Raw genomic sequence first — 24,072 nt, forward strand, 5'->3', positions numbered from 1 at the left:
GCTGACAGTACGTTACTTCTGATACCTGGGGTGAGTAAGGAAATTTCTTACTATACAACAGAGTTCAGTGCCCGTTCACACTACCGCGACTTGGCAGGCGACTTAGTCGCCTGACAAGTCGTGCTCCGTTCTGTACTATGGAACCGTTCTAATAGGAGCGACTCAAGTCGCTCCGACTTAGAAAAAGGTTCCTGTACTATTTTTGGGGCGACTTGCACTGACTTCTATACAGTCGTCGTTTTGCAAGTCGCTGCTGAAGTCGTGTGCAGGTCGCGTCTGTGAGTCGCGCTGCAAGTCGTGTCGCCCCTGTGTGAACGGGCACTTAGAGTTTATGTAATATTGGCTAATTGGCTAACTTGAGTTAATAAAGATGTAAGCTTTGGGACAACTCAGATCCCTTCATTGGGCTTTAAAATACAATACAATACAATAATGCAATGCAGTGATTTGCTTCTCTGTGTTAGTATATCTGTTGTGTTTGTTGTGTTACATGAAATATCTTTAGTGCAAAATAGCTTATAGCTTACTATTGTTTTTAGGGACACTTGTCCTTCGTGCATGAAGGGTTCATCAGACACATTATGTATCTATGTATATATATATATATATATATATATATACACACACACAATTAAACATACATGAAAGGATCTGCTTGCCAAAAATGTAAAATATTTAACTGTCTATAGTATTGCCAATAGGTACTAATAATGTAAAATGTAAAATTCATGAAATAGATATTGTAGGACAGATGAGATAAAGAACAGATAATAATGGACATTGTGGTTATAGGTTTGTTACAGTCTGTTGTATTTATCATAATGCACAAAACTTTATAATGTTGTATAATATAAATTATTGCATGTTGTTTTATTTTTCTTCTGGCAACCTCTAGAATAGAAGTAATCATATGTTTTTTTATATTTTACAACTATAGTTGGATGTTAGTATTTAGATTTTCAGGAAGTTTCTAACTAGTTAACTTTATAGAGGCGATTCAGTTCGCATTGTGCACTATACAAGTATTTCATTCATTCATACACAGAAACTGTGCTTTACATTCTTATAATAAAATAAAAATATACAATACGCCAATATAGCTATATTTATACTGCATACAAATGATCATTTCCATTTCGTTTTTATAACTTCATTACATTCATCAAAGTCTAACATGTCAGAAAGATCTCATTAAAAAAAATCTGATTGTATGGCGTACCTAACCTTTAACAAAATAAAATAACTAAGAGGAAAACAAATAATCAAAATCAAAAGAAAAAAAAAAAAAGTACTTTAGGACAGTACAGTCAATATAGCAGCAATACAATTACTGGATCTATCAAATAACAGTTGGAGGTATAGGAAGTGCATTACACCCAAGTAGTACAAAGTGATGGGATAAACTTGGGACAATCCTTGAGATTATGCCTAGCGTGGTTATCAAGTCCAGATAATATCACAGTACAATCCCAAAGGGTAAGTGGAGAGGCAAGTGAAAACAACAATTTAGAAGTAGTCTGAATGTACTGTGCTGATTGACACTGCCCTGTGTCTGTAAATCAATTAGAAATTGATGTTGAAGGGACAAGAGAGGAGTCTGATAGTGTAGATGCTCACTATGGGAATCATAATTTTTTAATGTTTTTGGGCAACCCCTGTGCTGGGAGGGCAAGGGGACAATAACATTTGAGGTATGAGACAAGGAAGAATATGCGCATCGGTATTAACCTAAACATCGGTGGTATAAGGTACTCGGAAAGAATGCTCAAATTTGCCACCCTAGGATCAAGCGATAAGGAGCTGCTTTAAATATGCAAGTCCAGTATTTGAAAATTTTTGAGCAACACCATAGCATATGAATTAAAGAGCTGTCAGTACTGGAGCATCTCGGACAGCAAGGTGAGTCGGTTAGGCCCCATGTGTGCAATTTCTGGGGGATGTAAAAACCCTATGTAATATGAACAGTTGGGTTAATCTCTGGGAAGGGAAGAAATATAGTGGGTGCCACCTCTGGGGCCATTGTCCATTGGTCATCATTAATTGCCCCTATGTCCTGTCGCTATCTCTCGCCACAGCGCAAATGCATCTTGGAAGATGTGTTCAGAATGAGTACAGAGTAAAATATCTCCAGTTAGGTCTTTTTGGTAGTACTCGGAGGTGCTACCATACCAAGAATAGTGAAAGGGTTATACAGTAATGGTGACTGGTGAGATTGGCCCTGTACAGCATGGCAGAGTTGTAAATATTGATAAAAGACATATGCGAGAGCCGATATTCATCCATCAGTGATTGATAAGGAAGCAGCGTACTATTGTCAAATAATTGACATAGACAATTTATACCTGCCTGCTTCCAGTGGCTAAAGCCTTCCAATTTTCACCATATCTGGGTACCTGAGATTGTCCCAAATAAGCATATATTGAGAGTAGCCAGAATGACTTATTACTGTTTGGGTAGCCCTTCAAAATTTGTGAATTAGCAAAAGGGTAGGGAATTGTTGTAAGGTATGTGTGACGGATCCTATCCCTCACACTCCGCTTGAGTGTGCCGTCAGTATACCGCTTCCTAAGTCCTGGAACACGGGTCCAATGGATCTGGCTATAGGAACCCCCAAGAACTAGACAACACCAGTCTTGGAGTACATCAGATAGTCTTTTATTTGAGAACTCACACAAATATATACAGCAGTATTACTAAAACCTAACCTAATTAGCATGAGCTAATTATCTAATCATTGACCCAGACTAGTTGTCTGAGAGATAAGACTTTTCAGGGTAAGACTTTATGTCTCCTAGCTCACTGACTGACTATGCAATACACATTACCATAAACATCAACACAGGGTTAATTAGCACAACAACAATGCGTGGAATACTCTTATAAACCAGACTAGGCTCATTTACACAACAGGTGGCTGGAGTTGATGACATTAGCATCTAACAGTTTGTGTCCCAACAGTATGATTCAGTCACTAATACTAACATGATATATACATATCCAGAGTTTGTGTGTCTTGGGGGGGGGCATGGACCTGAATCCAAGTAACACCACCTCAGGGGTTCCCCAGGCATACAGCTCACATAGAGCACCGTTCCCCCAAATGCCAGGGCCCATAATCAGTGCGCAAGAGGCTCACATTCAGTCCCCTGAAAAAGCCTCTGTCCCGGCTAGGTCTGTCACAGTATGAAAATATCTGGCCTCCAAGGAAGAGACCAGTGGGTCTTGCGGCAGTTAGGACAACAAGACGCTTTGTATGGAAGTTTACAATGCCAAGTCCCCCCAGCTAGCAAGGTGTTGCATTTGTTAGGACAGAAAATACAGTTTAGGGTTGGGAACTGCTAATCCACCACCATCCTTTGGGAGTTGGAGAACCTCCAACTTAATTCTTGGCCATCTACCCTTCCATATGAGATCCCATAAATAGTAATTACAATGTATGTATTAATTAGGTTTTTAAAATTTAACACATCCTGATAAAATGTACACAACAAAGAATCAATTTTCCTAAAAAAATCTTTGAGATATCCATATGGGAGTGTTGTGTAGGGAATACAATACCTGCGGTATCCATACCATTTGTTTAAGGTTGACTCTACCCATAACAGAGTAGGTAGCTTGAACCAAGCAGTGTGGTTCCTCTTCCATTTAGTAAATGGTGGATCTGTATTCAGGGTAACCTATTCAGACAATGTGAAAAAAAAACTTAATTCCTAATTATTTGAAGGATGAGACCAAGGCTATCTGGCTGACAGCAGGGAGGAGTGTGTCTGTTATTGAATCTATCGAGATACCCTTTTTGAGGTTGTCATATTAATAATAGGGGTTAAATTGTTACTAAACCTACAACAGTAAAATTAGTCTGTATATGCAGTAAAGCATGCTTATTATACTCGCTGTGGAACCTAAGGGGTTAAATCTCTGCATTGTGTAAAAAGGCTGTTTGACCCTGTATTCATTGATCCTCCTCTTATTTTACTGTCCTGTAACCATCTGCTGATAGTACAGAGCCTTGGGGGGGGCACTCTGCACATGCTTAGTTTGGTGTAAATTGCTTGAGTATATTTTTTTATTTTTTTCATTCTTGGGAGGGTGCATGTGATTGGACAGTGCTGAATGGCCCTGTGCCAGACAGAGGGTCAGGGGTCCTGCAGCCTCGTAGAACAGTCAGAGTAGAGTGAAAACTCCTCATTCAGGCTTTAACCAGACACTGATAGAAGTCGCAAGATTTTGTCGCAAGATTTTGTTTATATTTACTAAAAAATATTGCATTTCCATTTTCTGTGTACTGTGGGAGACTAGACATAGTTAATGCAGGATCCTGGGTTTAGTGACTTGGTAACACTTTAATTTCCATAAAAAGTATATTAAAGGACAACTAAAAATTGTCCATCAGGGCTTGCCTCCTTATCTGGTCTGATTTTTACAGTAGCTCTGCCCAAATTCCAGCATTTTTTACTGAGTGGCCCTGCCTGGAGCAACACAACCATTCTTCAAAATGCATCCTTGCCGAGTTCCCTTTATCCTACAGGGAGCTGTATTTATCGTGGCCCTTCAGAGTATGGCTCTTCTCAGCGGGAAAGCATTCGGCCATGGTAGCTTCGAAGCTTCCTGAAGAAAGGCTATGCTTCTCCCGCAGGGCCACACAGTAAAGAATGCTGGAAAAGGGGCAGTAGTATCTTTCAGAACCAGACTGGCCACATTCGAGGGAGCGACCATGAGCCACTTATTCAAAAGGTACAGGTCCTTTAAATCTGAATACCACACATATAAAATGTTTTTCATCATGTGCCCTATTCTAGTTATATTTATACAATGGTTTTGCCTTGTGTTTGATCCTCTTGAACAGCCCCTCCTGGCTGCTTACAGACTCCTGATATCTGCAAAGGCTAAGATCATGTTGTTTGGATCCCATAGTCTTTAGCTAATGACAAACTAACATGATGTAAATGCCTACCTACCACGGGTTTAAACAATGTTTTACCTTGGTCTCCAATGTATGTGGTTTTGGAGGCACTCTTTCTCATGTATAATTAGTAGCTCTGACAATTTTAATCCTTTTCAAGGGGTTTACATTACTATGAAAAAAGCAGTTGTTTACGATGCTCATTAGCTGAAGCTGAGATTTGCACACACAAGTGAATAATCAGGGCAGCCTTTGTACAGCACTCTCAAAGGTTTTGGTAAGAGACAATTTACCAGATAACTATTACTGCTGGAAGTGCAATAGCCGCAAAGCTTAGTAAATTAGGTGAAGCTTCACTTTGCAAAGAATACCAAATCAAACACAGGGAAAAAAAAATATTTTTGCTTACACATAATTTGATGATGGAAGTCAGCAGAGCTTCTCCTCATTTACCAAGTTCTGGAGTAACTGCACTTGCAGAGTTCATAGTCTATTTGCCTTTAGTAAATCAACCCCATTGATACGATTTACATAAAGGCTTTGTGTACACTGCTGCTGGTAAATGGACGTTTAGGAGCAGTTGGACGTTTTTTTCAGCTGCCCCTGAACTTTCCTCTGTGTTATCTTATCAGTATATGTACACAGGGTCATTTTCTAGTCGTTTCTAGGCAGGCCTTTTTTGGAAATCAAAAAAAAATGCATTCAGGACGGATGTTCAGAGGCATTCAAAATGGCAAATGCTTGTAACAGCTTGTAAACGTGGTAACTCGCGTTTAGCCATGTTTCGTTTACAGGCGTTTTTTAATGGAGATGCAATGCAAAAAACGCTTCTAAACCTAAACGCGGTACAAACAACGTTTTTCAACGTTGGTTACTATCTGTTAAGTTAAATCATTCAGGAGAGGTTTTAAAACGTCCCGTGTACATGAAGCCTAAGCTGAGCTCTTTTAAATACTTCCTTAAAAACATAATACACTTCTTTTAATTCTGCATTGTAAAAATGCAATGTCAGTGTAAAATAGTTTTTTTTTTTTTTGTTCAGCCTGTATACTTCGGATAAGGCAAGGCGTGTCAGTGGATTGAGGTGGGAGATCTTGTGATATACACTGTCTAGTTGCTGATAGTGCTGACAGTACATTACTTCTGATACCTGGGGTGAGTAAGGAAATTTCTTACTATACAACAGAGTTTAGAGTTTAAGTGATATTGGCTAATTGGCTAACTTGAGTTAATAAAGATGTAAGCTTTGGGACAACTCAGATCCCTTCATTGGGCTTTAAAATACAATACAATACAATAATGCAATGCAGTGATTTGCTTTTCTGTTAGTATATCTGCTGTGTTTGTTGTGTTACATGAAATATCTTTAGTGCAAAATAGCTTATAGCTTACTATTTTTTTTTAGGGACACTTGTCCTTCGTTCATGAAGGGTTCATCAGACACATTACACACACACACACACACAAACATACATTTTGAAATGTAGTGACACTTGCACTTTGAAAAGTGGTTATGGACTATGGGGTGTATTTTGTTTGTTTGTTTTTTTTGTGCATCTTATTATTTGCACATATCAAATGAGCACTTAGCACTTTTTTTCATTATATTTTTTCACGTTTAATTTATTTGTATTCATATATACAGATGGACATATAAATTATAGCACTGGAAGTGTTTTATACGCAAAGGTTGTCTCTGTTGTGCGTTTACTTTTTTCTTTTTTACTTTTATATTTTTTCTTATTTATTGGCACCATATTATGCTCTAGCTTTATATTTGATATATAGTATTCAACACTATTATATCTTTTGATTACACATGCACAACACCGCTGGGTGTTTAGCACCTCTGTAGTGTGTTTATTAACTTTGGATTGTCACTGTGCACTTTATATTGTTCAATTTCTTTTGGCACTTTACACATTGAATTTATGTGATTTATGTTTAATTTTTTTCTCTTTATATATGTTTGCACTGCAATTGTTAGCAATTTATGTACATTTGAATACCGTATTTCTTGAACTATTTGTTTATGATTGAGAGATTAACCTTGTATCAAGTAAGGTAGATTAAGAAGATTTATAGATAGTCCCTTGATTTACAATTTAATAAGAATAGCTCGACATCAATACACCCCATATTTCTTGCATTAGTGGATACGGTTTGATCCATCTCGGTTATTAGTGGTAGCGCAGGAATAATCATTTATTATTATTGGTTATGGACTAGTTATTATAATATTTTTCACTGAATATTTTTTCCTTTTGGGTTTTCTTTTTAATTTTTGGTTTGTACACTATACATGATTTAAACCTAGCTCTTTATATATACTGATGTATATGGGCCCAACACATAGCGATCTTCACACAGAAAGCTGGTGGGCCGTGTGGGTATCAGGGGGTTTGATTTAAACTTGATTTGTGTACAGCTGTGGAAGGTGAGATTTCCTCTCACTTTGAGAAGGTTTCCACAAACGTCTGTTCGGTCTTTGATGCAGGAAATGAGCATAAATTCCCCAGGTGTGGACACAGACAACAATAAAACCAGACAGAGGGTCTAACCATTTATTACTGAGACCTTTTATCAGCCTAATATGGTATAAATTCTATAACAGTATAACAGGTCAGGATAAGCATCTTATTGTCAAAAAGTGACAGTAATTTATAGTAAAGTTCAATGATATATGAAAATTAGAGTCACAGATCCTTATCCTTATCTTTGTGTTAAACATTGAAAATGCCTATTATGAAACATTAAAACTAGAAAAAAATTGATACAAAATGTATTGTGAAATAGTACAGAAGTGTTGTGCTATTTATATGTTGTGTTTCCCTTTTCTATAACCAGTTTTGAGAGTTTTCTATGACCAGATTTGAGATGTGGGTGTTGATGGTTGTGAGCATTTTGATTGCCGGATCTATTATAGAAACACTGAACATTCCAAGTGAAGAAAATGAAATGATTCATAAAGTGGACCCTGAAGTACACATGAATGTTGTAAGTTGTTCCTAGTCGGTGGGATAGAATTTACAAATGCTAAAGTGTAAAATAACTAGACGTGTGCAATTTGTTTTGTTCCAAATGAGTTTTTTTTGTTAACGAACTTCGACAAATTAGTTCATTTGGAAACATCCGAATTAACGAAAACCCGCTTAACGAAATGTTTGTGAATATTCGTCAATTCGAAAATCTGAAAAACCCGAAAATGTGAAAATCTGAAATAATAACTATTAAATTATAGGCATTGGAATTTCCTTTTAAATTTGGCTGTTAGTGAATGTAACAAATACAAATTTATCCAAAGTTACGAATTATCCAAAATAGCGAATGCCGTATCTAAACAAATGGAACATAATAGATTAAAAATAATAATAATAAAAACTTTTTATTATTCTTAATTTGTTCCGTTCAATATGTTTAGATGCGGCATACCTTATTTCAGGTAATTCGTAACTAAATTCGTATTCGTTACCTTCACTGACAGTCAAATTTGAAAGGAAATTCCAATACCTGTAATTTAATAGTTAGTTATTATTAGTTAGTTACTTGTTATTTAGAATTTTAGGATTTTCGTTCTTTCAAATTTTTCGGGTTTTCTTTCTTGTGTTCAGATTTACGAATTAACAAATTTTTTAAATTACAAATTTCCGAATTGTCATTATAACGAATGACCCAAAAAAAAACAAAAAAACGAATGAAACAAAAACGAACAAATTTTTCGGCAGTGCACATGTCTAAAAATAATATTAACCAGAGAAAATGATCACACATTATTACCCAATGAAAACCTTTCCAGAGAGACACATGGGGGAGGCATTGGCAGTTCTATTCTGAAGGTTATAATTGCCTGTATGGTACAAAGTTTGAGTCACTGATCTGGAACAATTATGCATATCTGTAAAGTAAGACATCTTTATTTGCAAAGGAATTAAAAACAAAACAAAAAAAACCAAACAGGTCACCACACTCCAATGACATCACATAACCCTGTTGGGTGAAATGCGTTAGTGAGTTTTTGTGGTTGTTAATTCTAATAAACTGGTATCTATGTGGTCATTGGAGTGTGGCGGCATATTTTTTTCTTCCTGTGTAATTGTAGCATGGATGATACTGTATACTGCCCACACCAGGCATCTGAGGAGGGAGGATTCTGCTTGGAGCAAGGTAGAAAATCATCACATGCATCTTTATTTGAATGCTTGTTCCAACATTTCAGGAATAAAAAATAGACAATGTTGCCTCCATGCTAAGAACGTTTTCCTTTAGGGCTAATTCAAGACAGACTGGAAACAGCACACTACAACATACACTTTGACCAGCACAATAGACATGGCACACACCTTACCTGACAATGAGCACAGCTAAATATACCACACCTAGTAAGGGGTACAATACATCACCTGTCTTGTGGCAAGCTTCAATAAAAGAGTAGATTAATATTTTTGCCCCTAATGGAACGTTACAGAGTATCTAACCCCAAAAACAAAGAATGTAACACATTGCAGCTCACCAGTCCTCAGCCAGTCCAAGAGAAACAAGCCGCTGTTAGCAGACATGCAGCAGTGCCATTGATTCATAGTGGCACCCCATTACCTTGCATGAGCAAAATGCCCACGGTTTACACATGCCGCAGCACCATGTGATTCCATGCAGCGCAATTTTTAAAGTTGGTCCAGGACTTCTTATTTTGCATTACTGTGGGTAGGACAACCCATTGAAATAAATGAAAAAATGTAACTTAGCCCACAGCCCGAACAAGTGTGAACTGGGCCTTAGATGTAGTGGTTGTGTTAGTTTTCTTTTTTTAATTGATTTTGTCCCTTTGTTTTTCACCTGATGGTCCTGCAAAAAAAACACACCTTCTAGGGGGACAACGCTCACTCCTCCAATGTATCTATGAGGCAGCCATTGTTGTCACCCAGACTGGACTTAAGTCTTCCTTTCTTCCTCCCCATTACATAGGGTGGGGGTGTTAATAAATTACAGAAGGAAGATAAGATTGTTGGTGTTTTCAGTTCCGCTCATAGGAAGTTACAAGGGCATTTCTGACAGGTGCAACATGTATTTTCTTTACTTCTTAAAATGTTCTTAGCTTGAAAAAAAAACTAATGTAGGTACCACATGTAAGGGCTAGTAAGCTGCAATATATAACATTTTTTAGTTTTGGGTTTAGATATCCTTTAAGGTTTCTCTATTAAGAAAATGAGGTTTACCTGTGGAAGTTTGGCATATGATATGTCTGCAATGTGTATGGTGACTAGGTTTTGGCACGCAGGTGCCATCTTGTATGCTACAGATTTCACATTGCTGTTTTAATTTTCACACTGCCATCATGTGGGTTTTTTAGGCTGCCTGTAATTTTTTGGACATTGGTCCATATAGGTTACAGTTTCAGCTGTCACCCCTTAAACCGTTACTAGAAAAACCTGTAAATTGGCAATAATAATGACTTGTGTATCATGTTATAGAGTGAGCTGATCACATACAGAGGATACCCCAGTGAGGAGTACGAGGCGGTCACCGATGATGGATATATTCTGACCATAAACAGAATTCCACATGGAGCCAAGTTGCAGTCTGCAGGTATGTTCACTCTCTGAGGGGTGATGTCACATTTTCTGTGCGTTTTACCAAAAATTTGAGCTCTGAAGAAATTTTGTATTACTGACTAGAAACTGATGATACAGTGGTGTTGGTTTATTAAACACTGTTTAATAAAGGCTGTTCAGTTTCCAAGAGAATTTTCCCTAGCTGAGTGAAGGAGGTGAAACTCTGCTAACTTCCATCATCCAATCACGTGCAAGCAAAAAATGCAGCTTTTTATATTTCCCTTGCATGTGATTGAGTATTTTTTGCAAAATTAAATCTCACTACATTTACTAAGGTCTTGGGAAAATTCTCTTGCAAAGTGCAACCTCCCCTGGCACAGTGAACCATCTTTTTGCCTTTAGTAAATCGAACTCCAGTGTGTTGTTATGCCATGCTGGATTGATTCCCTGTTATAGAATACTATTTGCACTAAGCTAAACACTGAAATAAGGCTGATGTCAGATGGATGATTCTGGTTCAGGAGACAAATAGGCAGCAGCAGGATCACTACAGAGGCTGCTTGTCTGTCCCTATGGAACCGCTCCCTCTCTCTGAGGCAGCGAGCAACATCTCGCTGCCTCAGTTACCAAGGGAGTGATTACTCAGGCCCCTTTCACACTGGCAGAGTCCACTAGTGGATCCACCTGCTCATCAGGTAATCTCTCTGCTGATCCCTGCTGAGCAGGTGGATGACAGGTCCATGTCTGCTCTGCTGATACAGAGGGGACACAGACACAGCCTGCTGTCGGGTGGAAACAGACCACCTGTCCATTACCTTACGACTGCCATCTGATCCAATCCGCCAGACGGATAAGGATGTGTTTTTAGTGGACAGGATCAGAACGGATGCCAGTGGGTGTCAACGGAAGCATGTTCATTGACATCTGCTGCTCTATAGAGAGCAATGTTTAGTCCGATCAAGCCTGTCTGTATGAAAGGGACCTAAGGGACAAACAGGCAGCCTCTTTATCAATCCTGTTGCTGGTGATTTCAACAGATTTCCATCAGCAGGATCAATAGCATCGGTGGCTCATCTGACATCAGCCTTAAAGTGTGTGTAAACTCTAGCAATACATTTGTTCTATTTGCATGTTAAATATACCATTGAAAACATTTTGGTATACCTGTTTGATGGGAGTGAGAAATCTTGTGAGATGTTAGATTCCTGTGCTCTGTTCTTCTGCTGACACCGGCCATCTTCCTTGATTATAAAACACCTCCACTCACGGTATGGCGAGGAGGAAGCGTTATATAATGCTATTATCCTTCCTAGGGTGACAATGCTGCTCCTTCTAAAAAAAAAAATACAATTGCCACACTAGGAAAGGTAGTGTGTTAAAGAAAAGATCACCAGATGAAAATAAAGAAGAAAAAAGTGTGAAAAAAAAACTAATGCAACCTTCACATGTAAGGAAATGTAAGTTTGTTGGATGATTTACTAAAACTGGTGCAGCTGTGCATGGTAGCCAATCTAACTGTGACTTGTTCAATTAAGCTTTGACAAAAAAAAAAAACCTGGAAGATAAGTACCCTTATCTGCACCCAAACAATTTATTTATTTTTTTATGTATTCTTTATTAATCAAAAAGCAGTTTCCAGAATATCTATACAATAGGAAACAAATGTGGTCTAGCCATAGATGGGAAATACATCCGTAAACTTCTGGTAGTAATGACTGCCAAACAGTATAGTTACATAGTTAGAATAAAGACACCAGTCCATCCAGTTCAACCTGAGTGAGTGTCTACAATTGTCCCTATCCCTATACATTGCACACTCAGATTGATCCCTACCCTCAAGGAGCCCACAATCCAAGGTCCCCATTCATATACTATACAGGGAGAACATGCAAACTCCAGGCAGGTAGTGTCATGGTTGGGATTTGAACCAGCAACCCTTTTTACTGCTAGGTGAGAGTGCTAACCACTACACCACTGTGCCACCACCTACACCACTGTGCACCACCTACACCACTGTGCCACCACAGGGTCAATAACATGTGTAAACTAAGTGAAGCAGAGCTCACATTAAAGGATATGTAAAGGTTTGTTTAAAAAAAGAAAACATGTCATACTTACCTCCTCTGTGCAGTTGGTTTTGCACAGAGTGGCGCAGAGCCCTCTCTTCTGGGGTCCCTCAGTGGCACTCCTGGCTCCTCCTCTTCTCGAGCGCCCCACTGGAGAGCCATTCTTCTTCGGGCACTTTTGTGGGCAACTGTTGTGTCCATTGACACAGACAGCAGGACTCGGCCCCGCCCCCACGTCATTGGATTTGACAGCAGCAGGAGCCAATGGCTGCGCTGCTATCAATCAATCCAATCAGGACCTGAGACCGACTGGAACTGGTGTGCTCAACACCATCATTGGAAAGACTGGGTTCAAGTAAGTAAAAGGAGGGCTCTGGGGGGCTGCTGCATCACAGGAGGTTTTTCACCTTAATGCATAAATGCATTAAGGTGAAAAACTTTGAGAGTTTACAACCCCTTTAATAAATCCAAGGGTAGGTCCATACCGTGAAAGGGTGCAAATAAGGTCCAAAACAACATGAGGAGCTATAGACCGGAGTTGGACCCTAATTACAAGGAACAATAAGATTGTTGCAGTAAGGGTAGATAAAATATCTATCCATAACAGATAGAGGACTACTAGAGTTTTGTAGAAAAGAGAAGAAAAGGAGGAAGAAAAGTGAGAAGAGAAATTTAAAGTAGTAAAGAGGGAGAGGGGGAATGGGTAAGTGTTGACCTATGGGAGGAGGGACAATCTGCACCCATCAGCTTGCAGTACTCACCTCAAAGAGGGCTTTACCCTTCTCAGAGAAGACAAACATGTTCTACAAAGTCCACGTTTAAGGCCTGGTTCACACCTATGCATTTTTTTGTGCGTTTTGAGTTTTGGAGAAACACACTAAAGTCCATTTAACATGGTTTCCTCTGTGTTTCACGTTCACATCTGAGCATTTTAGGGAAAGGGCCAGGGACTCTTTGTTCCATAGACTTCAATGGATTAAAAAACGCAAAATGCACCTGAAATATGCAAACCGCAACCTGCATAGGTATGAGGCCTGTTTTAGATGATGCTTCTTTTCTATGTTGTGCAGAAGGCACCAAGTCTTCCATCTGATTTAGCTCTTTGCTTTATTGAGCCAGAACCCCCAAAGTAATATTTACCATTTTATTAGCTTTGCTGGGCGTTGTACTCCATATGTGTTGCAGTTTTATCCTTGCTGAGTCTCTGTTCATTATCAATATACAGTATTTCTTTTATATCGGACAAATTTGGAGATATATTTAGAATACTTGAAGTAGATTAGTAGATTTGGATGTGTTCTGAGAAATAGCTTTGGTGGTATATGGAACATATAAAATGATTAGAAGAGATTATCCTATGTGGAATGGTGAACTGGAGCTGCGGATAATTTGTAAGGCTGAACAGCCGCATGTCTCTTTGTATTGTGCTGCCTGCAGTCCTGTGAGTCATCATTCCAGTCTCACTTCATCCTTCCTCCTCCTCCTGAACACCCACTTCATCAATTGTGAAAGACTCTCTGGAGAAACGCTGCTCATATTAAGGACACTTAAACGCATACCTTTTACTCCAAGAGCTCTTAATCTTTGTTCCCTTTAATCCAGGCAGACCACTGAAAAATAAAAAAAACTCAGTAAAATTAGATATATTAAAAGTCAATCTGATAAAATGCATGAAATCTTTGGAAGCTTGTTCCTATTTTTAACATAGAACGATAGAAATATATAATTTATTTACCCTGAGCCTAACAATAAACCACAAAGATCCACATAAAAAAGCTAATATCAGCTTAAAGAGACATTGCCAGATGGTGTGTGTGTAAAAGCCCCCCCGACCCAATAATACTGCCCTTGCCAATGTTCCCCCAACTGCACATTCCTCCATCATAGCCAACACCAGATTCTTTAATTTTGGCTGGTGTCAGACACTAAGGGGATCAGTCACATCATTCACTTCTTTATGTCACAGTGTTCAGTCCTATCAATTGTTGCAATATTTTGCTAGACCCCAGCACTGTCACATGGGAGGGGGCCACATGCTCTACTGTACCCTTTTTTCTAAGCAAGCAGAAGAAGACATGGTAGATCACATCCATTGAGAGTCAGTTGGTCAAGGAAGCCTTTTTAGCCCCCATTCACACTTGAGCATGACTGTTACCAAGTGATTAGAGACTTTTATTTGTGCATTTGTATGCACACTTTTCATTAGTATTATTATTATACAGGATTTAAATAGCGCCAACGGTTTACACAATGCTCTATAATATAAAACTGAGACAATACAGTTATAATACCGTACAATAAAATACAAGAGGATTAAGAGCACCCTGCTCAGAAGAGCTTACAATCTAAAAGTGTGGGACAGGTTGTAGAAAAGGTTGTAACTGTGGGATGGAAGCTGATGGAAGTGGTAGAGGATTAGTTGGAGGCGTGATAGGCTTTCCTGAAGAGATGAGTTAGCCTGAAGGTAGCAAGAGTAGGGGATAGCCGGACCGGTGGAGGCAGCGAGTTCCAGAGGATGGGAGAAATCCTGGAGACGAGCATAGGAGAAGGAGACGAGAGAGCTTGAAAGCAGGAGGTTTTGAGAAGAGCGGAGGGGACAATTTGGGTGATATTTGGAGACAAGGTTAGTAATGTAGCTCGGGGCAGAGTTGTGAATGGCTTTGCATGTTGTGGTTAGTATTTTGAATTAAATTCGCTGGGTGATTGGGAGCCAGTGTAGGGATTGGAGGAGAGGGTTGGCAGACACTGAGCGGTTGGTAAGGTGGATGTCTGGCAGCAGCATTCATGATAGACTGAAGAGGGAATAGCCTATGGAGAGGCAGGCCAATGAGAAGGGAGTTGCAATAATCAAGGCAAGATATAACAAGGGAGTGAATAAGGAGCTTGTGACTTACTGTACAGGAGCCTACAGGAGCCTGCCCCTATTCACACCTGACCGTTCATTCTTCATCCTAAGCCAAAAAAAAAAAATGTTTTTCTTTAGAGCAGAAACACACATTTTTGGCATCATAATCTTTAATGGGAACTTTTGAGTATATGTGTGTATATGCATGTTTTTCAGGTGCTTCCGTTTATGTCTAGGAGGCAAACAACACACAATTCTCATGAGCCCAGAACCTAAACCTAAGGCTTATCTGTAGATTAAGTTTCAGAATTCAGATTCAGAATACTTTTATAATGCCAAACGGAAATTATTGCGATGCAGCTACATTCAACAAAGACAACACAAAATCACAATAATGAACATAACAATGACACAATAAAATTACCAATAACAGCAATTAGTAAAAATAGAAAAAAAAATACTATACTCTAATACAGTCCTCAAGGCACCCCAACAGGTCACCTTTTCAGGATTTCCCTCAGATGAAACGGCTGTGATAATTACTAAGGCAGTTAAACTGATCAAATCACCTGTGCAAAACAATGGACAGCCTGAAAACATGACATGTTGGGGCACCATGAGGACTGGAGTTGAGAAACACTGCTCTAATAAACCATCCATACTATTAAAATACAACATAGAATAATTAACACAGATTGAAAACAACCTTTAACTTAACCTTAACCAAAACCCTAAGACCCCTTTCACACTGAGGCACTTTTCAGGTGCTTTCACGCTAAAAAAAAGTGCATGAAAAGCTCACGGAAAACTATTTCATTTAAAATCAATGAATGCTTTCACACTAGGGAGTGGTGTTGAAAAAACACCCCTCTACATCGAAATGAATAGAAAGCTATTCAAAAGCACCTGAAAAAGCTCTTCAAATGCTCTCAGTGTTTTACTGGCAGTTTAGAAGCTCCTCAGTGTGAAAGGGGCCTAAGCCTAATTCCCAGCTATATACATTTTGTGACAGTACTAGGCCCTGCTACTGTGTGAAAGTAGCCAAAATCAACACTTGGTTCTCACATATGCAGGTTGAGGGGCTCCAGAGCATCTGTACTGAGCGGGGAAGACTGGGTTTTCAGTTTTCTCCATATTTTGTAATCCTGAATCAAGGTCTGGAGTCCAAAAGCTTCAAGGAGTCTTGGATGGGACAAAGCCTTTAACCCTATGTCCAAGTTTTATTAGAGACCTGCTGTGGGAGTGTGCAGGTGTGCACACTAATGCTGGATTCACACCTATGCATTTTTTGTGCTTTTTGCATTTTGCAGATTTGCACTAAAGATCGTCGCGTTCCATAGGAAACAATGTTAAATAGACTCTAGTGCAAATCTGCAAAATGCAAAAAGCACTAAAACTGCATAGGTGTGAATCCAGCCTTATTGTAAGCAAGGACCTCACCATAGTACAGGCCTCCCATCAGAAGACAGGTGTACACCCGTTAAGAGAGGTGCTCTACTGCACTCCATGTTGGAGAAGAGATTCCATACCCACAGGATGAGAGAGTCAGGACAGCTAAGCGAGTTTGGAGGTCTTGATTAACTGAGATGACTAGGTAAGTCTAGTGGACTGATGGAATCTGAAAGTCTTGGAGGAGTGAAAGAGCCCAGGGTGTCAGGAGAACCCCTATCAAGAGGCCAGGAACCTTTAGCTACAGGCTGAGTGAGCCAGGAGAGCAGGGGGAGATGGGTTTAGGGACCAGTAAAAGAGCAGCATTGATGCTGAAGAGAGAACCAATGGCTTGGTATTTTCATTATCTGTTTTGGTGGAAATGGGCAATCGGTGGACTTTACATTTTAAAAAGGTTAAAATGTGGGTTTTCAATGATTGTGATAATTGTGAACCATCAATCAGCATGATGAGCTTGCTTTGTATTGTCGTTACAAAAGGGACATACTTGGCCTAGAGATTTATTATGGAAATTCAAACATCTACTGATGTACATAGAATGATCCAAATGAAATAAAGTTAAAGCTGTCCATAATTTGAGAGTTTATTTACAGTATAAGCTCCTAGTTTTCTGTATTTTTGTGTTTTTTTTTTTTTTTGTACATTCCCACATACAGGGTGATTTTTTTTCATTCAAATAGCTGTGATGTTTCTATTACAAAATGAACAATTTGGAGGCAGCTGCTTCCTGTGCTCTTCACAGGCTACTGACAACTAGCCATGTTTATATTAGTAAAGTAACAAATTGGAGGCTCCGGTTTTTCTAGATAGAAAGAGATGCAGCTGGAATGCTAAGCAAGGAATGATGGCTAGACAAGAATAGGAAAGGAAAAAAAAAGAAGAAAAAAAAAAGAGTGCATTTAAAAGAAAAAAAAAAATGTTTGCTAATTGAAATTGCACGTAGATTCATTCTTTTAGAGTGGGGCAAAATCAAAATCAAAGCTATATTCTCTGCAGATCAAATGTTATTCAGTGAAGCAAAAAGACTGTGTGAAGGGGGAAATATCACATTATGGCCACCAGATGGTGCTAAGGAGAATACTTACCTTATTTATTGGCGTATAACACGGACATTCATTTTAAGAGGGAAGTTTCAGGAAAAAAACTTATATAATAAATAAATAAGGGTCAGTGCCCATCTGCAGCCTCACCATTGCCATAAATGCAGCCTGATCAATACTCATCTGCAGCCTCATAAGTGCCATCAATGGAGCAGCCTCACCGTTGCCATCAATGCAGCAGCCTCACCATTGCCATGATGCAGCCTGATCTATGCCCATCTGCAGTCTAGAGGGGACAGGAAGGGGGGCAGGACGAACACCACAAATTACATACAGTGAGAAATTGAATCTCTTATGATAGACAGAATAGTGGTCCAATGGTGGCCCAGGAGACAGGGCTTCCTATTACATTTTCATATTCTTCAGCAGCCACAAGAGATATACAGTGCCTTGCGAAAGTATTCGCCCCCCTTGAACTTTTCAACCTTTTGCCACATTTCAGGCTTCAAACATAAAGATATAAAATTTTTATTTTTTGTGAAGAATCACCAACAAGTGGGACACAATTGTGAAGTGGAACGAAATCTATTGGATTTTTGAAACTTTTTTAACTAATAAAAAAATGAAAAGGGGGGCGTGCAAAATTATTCGGCCCCTTGCGTTAATACTTTGTAGAGCCACCTTTTGCTGCGATTACAGCTGCAAGTCGCTTGGGGTATGTCTGTATCAGTTTTGCACATCGAGAGACTGAAATTCTTGCCCATTCTTCCTTGCAAAACAGCTCGAGCTCAGTGAGGTTGGATGGAGAGCGTTTGTGAACAGCAGTTTTCAGCTCTTTCCACAGATTCTCGATTGGATTCAGGTCTGGACTTTGACTTGGCCATTCTAACACCTGGATACGTTTATTTGTGAACCATTCCTTTGTAGATTTTGCTGTATGTTTGGGATCATTGTCTTGTTGGAAGATAAATCTCCGTCCCAGTTTCAGGTCTTTTGCAGACTCCAACAGGTTTTCATCCAGAATGGTCCTGTATTTGGCTGCATCCATCTTCCCCTCAATTTTAACCATCTTCCCTGTCCCTGTTGAAGAAAAGCAGGCCCAAACCATGATGCTGCCACCACCATGTTTGACAGTGGGGATGGTGTGTTGAGGGTGATGAGCTGTGTTGCTTTTACGCCAAACATATCGTTTTGCATTGTGGGCAAAAAGTTTGATTTTGGTTTCATCTGACCAGAGCACGTTCTTCCACATGTTTGGTGTGTCTCCCAGGTGGCTTGTGGCAAACTTTAGACAAGACTTTTTATGGATATCTTTGAGAAATGGCTTTCTTCTTACCACTCTTCCATAAAGGCCAGATTTGTGCAGTGTACGACTGATTGTTGTCCTATGGACAGACTCTCCCACCTCATCTGTAGTTCTCTGAAGTTCATCCAGAGTGATCATGGGCCTCTTGGCTGCATCTCTGATCAGTCTTCTCCTTGTCTGAGCTGAAAGTTTAGAGGGACGGCCAGGTCTTGGTAGATTTGCAGTGGTCTGATACTCCTTCCATTTCAAAATGATCGCTTGCACAGTGCTCCTTGGGATGTTTAAAGCTTGGGAAATCTTTTTGTATCCAAATCCGGCTTTAAACTTCTCCACAACAGTATTACGGACCTGCCTGGTGTGTTCCTTGGTCTTCATGATGCTCTCTGCGCTTTCAACAGAACCCTGAGAGCCGGTTCACACAGGGGCGACTCAGATCCGACTTCAAGTCGCCCCAAGTCACCTCAGGTCGCACAACATGTAGAAATCAATGTAAGTGAATGAAAGCTGTCTTAAAGAGGAAGTAAACCCTGATGAGTTTACTTCCTCTTTCATTCCCTGCAAAGGCAAAGCATAATGGACTACTATGCATCGCATAGTAGCCCATTATGTGTCACTTACCTGACACAGGAGCCAGTGAAGTCGCCGCTGTCCCCTGTAGTCCGCCACATCCATCTTGTTGGTGGCGTCTCGCAGCTCCGCCGCTGTCATTCGGCGAAGCCGCGATGACGTCACTCCCGCGCATGCGCACGGGAGCTGACACGCGTGGCAGCTCCGTCGCTGAGAATGCTGCGCTCAGTGCGCCTGAGCGCCGCTGTCTACGGCGCATGCGCCGTAGACAGCGGTGCCCGTTTTCGGGCAAATATCTCCTAAACCATACAGGTTTAGGAGATATTGCTTGGACCTACAGGTAAGCCTTAATCTAGGCTTACCTGTAGGTCAAAGTGGTTTGTAAGGGTTTACAACCACTTTAATGCACACTACTGAAGTCGCTCCGACTTCAGAAAAGGTTCCTGTACTACTTCAATCCGACTTGTAGGTGACTGGTACCCATTGATTTCAATGGAGGTCGCCTCCAAGTCGGATCTCCGTCTATACGGAGGCGACTCTCAGAGAATTACCAGCTCTCAAAAGGAGTTCCCCCCTGAGAGCTCATTCTCTGATTGGCCACGGTAAGTCGCCTGGCCTGGGGTGAGAGTCCATTCACACAGGGGCAACACGACTTTGAGCGAGACTTTGGGAGGCAACTTGGACACGACTTGAGTATGAATCACAGCACGACTTGAGGCAACTTAAAAGGCAACTTGAAGTTGCTTCCAGGAGAGGAGACTTTACCAGTGGCCAATCACATAATAATCAGCTCTGTGGGAGGGAGGGGTTTGCCTAGAAAACTATTTTTACTTCCTGGAAAGTTGCTTCAGTTAAGACAGGGGATCAGACTTTGAGGCAACTTCTATTGAAATCAATGGGTACAAGTTGCCTAGAAGTCGGATTGAAGTAGTACAGGAACCTTTTCTGAAGTCGGAGCGACTTCAGTAGTGTACATTAAGGGCCGGTTCACACAGCAGGCGAGGCGAGGCGACTCCGACTTGCCTCGCCGCGACCTGCCGCGGCCTCAGCGGCGACTTGCAAATGACTTCTGTATAGAAGTCAATGCAAGTCGCCCCAAGGTCGCCCAAAAGTAGTACAGGAACCTTTTTTCTGAGTCGGAGCGACTCGAGTCGCTCCTCTCAGAATGGTTCCATTGTACAGAACGGGGGCGACTTGCGAGAGCGATGCGAGGCGAGTCGTGTCGCCTCGCATCGCCCGCTGTGTGAACCGGCTCTAAGACGGCTCTCATTCACTTACATTGATTTTATCATGTTGCGCGACTTGAGGCAACTTGGGACGACTTCAAGTCGGATCCAAAGTTGCTCCTGTGTGAATGGACTCTTAAAGTAGTGTTGAAAGTTGTGTCCAAGTCTGTCCAAGTCACGTCCAAGTCACGTCCAAGTCGCGTCCAAGTCGCGTCCAAGTCGCCTCCAAAAGTCGTGTTGAAAGTCGTGTTGCCCCTGTGTGAACCCAGCCTGAGACTATCACAGAGCAGGTGCATTTATACAGAGACTTGATTACACACAGGTGGATTCTATTTATCACCATCAGTCATTTAGGACAACATTGGATCATTCAGAGATCCTCGCTGAACTTCTGGAGTGAGTTTGCTGCACTGAAAGTAAAGGGGCCAAATAATTTTGCACGCCCCACTTTTCAGTTTTTTATTTGCTAAAAAAGTTTAAATTATCCAATAGATTTTGTTCCACTTCACAATTGTGTCCCACTTGTTGGTGATTCTTCACAAAAAATAAAAATTTTATATCTTTATGTTTGAAGCCTGAAATGTGGCAAAAGGTTGAAAAGTTCAAGGGGGCCGAATACTTTTGCAAGGCACTGTAGATTTACTTTGTGAGCATCTTTACAAACCTGGATATTCCCTTGTATACATAGTAGTGACATCATCACCATGCTTTACATGCCTGTGCAGAGAGCAGAGCTATTGGGGAGAGGGATTCTGCAGGCAAGACCCACCCACCCCGCTGCCTGCAGAAAACAGCATGGGGGAGCAGATACAATCACCCAGTCACCCTACAGAAGGAATGAGTGGCAGTGATCGCTCTTTATTACAGAAAGCTCCTGCACAAAGACAAAGTCTCCCGCTGAATTACTGCACAGAACTGGAAGAAATACACATTCAAGAAAGAATACACATGCCTTTTGAATTTAGACAGTGTGCTCAATTCACTTAAAATTAATGTTAGCGCTTATCAAAAAACACTTCTAAAATAATGCATGCGTTAAAATGTAATTATTTTGTGGTATTTAACACATTTTTTGCACCTTATTTTACTGCAGGCTGCAACAGAAAAGAAACCTTTAGCAGTAGTATCCCTGCCAGGTGTAAATACAGTTCCAGCTTGGAGATGCTGGTTGTCAAGGAGCTGGCATCTGTGTCCTAACAACTAGTGACTCGTCCCTGCCCTGCTCATTCAGCTGTCACTTGGTGATTCCCAGCTGACAAGTAAATTATTTTTATAAATTAAGGAGCAAAGGCTATATTTTGTAAAAACAGCATGGGAATTACCCTCCACGATCCGTACAAGGCACTTCAGGAGGACTATGAATTTTAAGGGGTTACCCAATGGCAAAAAGAAAATGGGCTGAGGTTCCCCCCAAATTCCATACCAGACCCTTATATAAGCATGTAGCCTAGCTGGCCAGGAAAAGGGGGAACAAGCGTGTGACCCCTCTCCTCCTGAACCATTCTAAGCCACATGTTCTCAATGTGTTGGGAAGACGCCCTTGTCCTTATCAACATGAGTACCCCCCTATGTTTTGGGCATGTGGCCTGATATAGTGGAGGAAGGGTGGGGCACGCGCTCCTCTTGCCCCTTTCTTGGTGTATTGGGCTGCATGCTCGGAAAGGTCTCATATGGGATTTGGGGGGTACCTCATGCCATTTTCTTTTGGTGTTGTGTCCCCCGTAAACCTATACCAGATTGGAGGGGCCAGGTATGAACTGTGGGGTAACTATTTTTTTTTTTAACTTCCCTGGCTACTTTGTTTACATTCACCTGTCACTCGGGAATCCCTGGGTGACAGCTGAATGAGCAGAGGAAGAATAAGTCACTGGTTGTTAGGATACCATCAGGTGTCGGCTCAAATTAAGTTTATATATTTGTATAATAGTGAGCGGCTAGGCCATTAAATATTTTAAGAAAGTGCTAGTTACCTTGCATTTCTTGTTTTTTCAGTAATTACCATATAAAAAGATAATGAATTCACACTTTCATTATGGCATGCGATATCTTAAAAAAATGAGTCACGTGATCATCTTAATGAAATGAGTCACGTGATCCAAATATCACATGCAATATCTCTTTGTGAATTGAGCCCAATGTTGCTTATCTCAGAGTTCAGCTTTAGGCTGGGTTCACATATGAGCCACATGCGGCTCACAGCACCGGGTCTGGTGCATCCTGGTTCACTGTTTCAGGTCCGATTTCAGCCTGAATTTTGGGCTGAATTCAGATCTGAAACGGACCAAAAGATGAACAGAAATTTTGTGCAAATCGAACCGGACCCGCTGCAGAGATATGTGAACCGGCTCCATGGAGAGCTGGTCAAAATCTCCTGCTATTGCGAATTCCCCACATCCAATTCGCAATGGTGTGAACCCAGCCTGAATACTATACACTCATTACCGATTTTCGTGCCAGCAGACTTGGGTAATGTACCAATGTGTTCTTGTTAAAATGTTTACTCTTTAAATAACTTTGATGTTGGTCATGTTCTCTTAATAGCTAAGAGGCTTTCAGCAGACATTCATAATATGAACACAGCAAATGAGCCAAACAATACTGGATTGCTTGATTTGCCAAGAAAAAAGTGTACATCTCTTCATAATGATCATTACATTAAAAAATTGCCATAAGTCTGTATACCTTAACACACTGAGCCAGATAAACACCAAATAATGGTGTCAAATAAACCTGCTTTTTAATCCACCAAATAGTGGTATTTTGTATGTGAAATTCAATTCACAAAGTATATCTCTCCTTATAACCCAGCTAGCTTGGGGCTACCATTATTTGGGAGTTTCTATGAGTTATCTGCAGAGAAGGTCAATTGAGGGCCCATTCATACCTCTCTATGTCTCTATATGTTCATTAAATCCTGTTTTTTAATGATTGTTGACGCAATATATGATAGCACATGGTGTACTGAAGTGCAGACGGGTTTTTGGCATTAATTGCCCACTTTGACTCATTAATTGCCCGTCCAAACTGAAAAGGATGCCTTACAGCAGCTTGCATTGGCATGAAAAAAAGGCATGTATTATCCATTGTATTACAACACACAGAGAGGTGCAATGAGGTTCTA

General features: G+C 40.4%; 1 protein-coding gene across 2 annotated transcripts in view; it reads left to right on the forward strand.

Annotated features, from left to right (window-relative positions):
- The window catches only part of LOC143930149 (lysosomal acid lipase/cholesteryl ester hydrolase-like), a 64,794-nt gene continuing 40,722 nt past the window's right edge, over positions 1–24,072 (forward strand). Inside the window, exons 1-3 of one of the 2 annotated variants that reach the window (XM_077454172.1) lie at positions 1–30; positions 7,751–7,900; positions 10,372–10,486. In XM_077454172.1, the coding sequence (XP_077310298.1) occupies positions 7,766–7,900; positions 10,372–10,486 (250 nt within the window). In that variant the 5' untranslated portion in view covers positions 1–30; positions 7,751–7,765. Of the gene's footprint in view, positions 31–5,944; positions 6,059–7,750; positions 7,901–10,371; positions 10,487–24,072 lie in introns of those variants that run through there. The other variant, XM_077454171.1, reaches the window with a different exon arrangement.

This window comes from Lithobates pipiens, unplaced genomic scaffold (genome assembly GCF_037356315.1).
Source record: "Lithobates pipiens isolate NorthernLeopardFrog02 unplaced genomic scaffold, aLitPip1_a1.2 Scaffold_25, whole genome shotgun sequence".
Taxonomy (NCBI): Eukaryota; Metazoa; Chordata; class Amphibia; order Anura; family Ranidae; genus Lithobates; species Lithobates pipiens.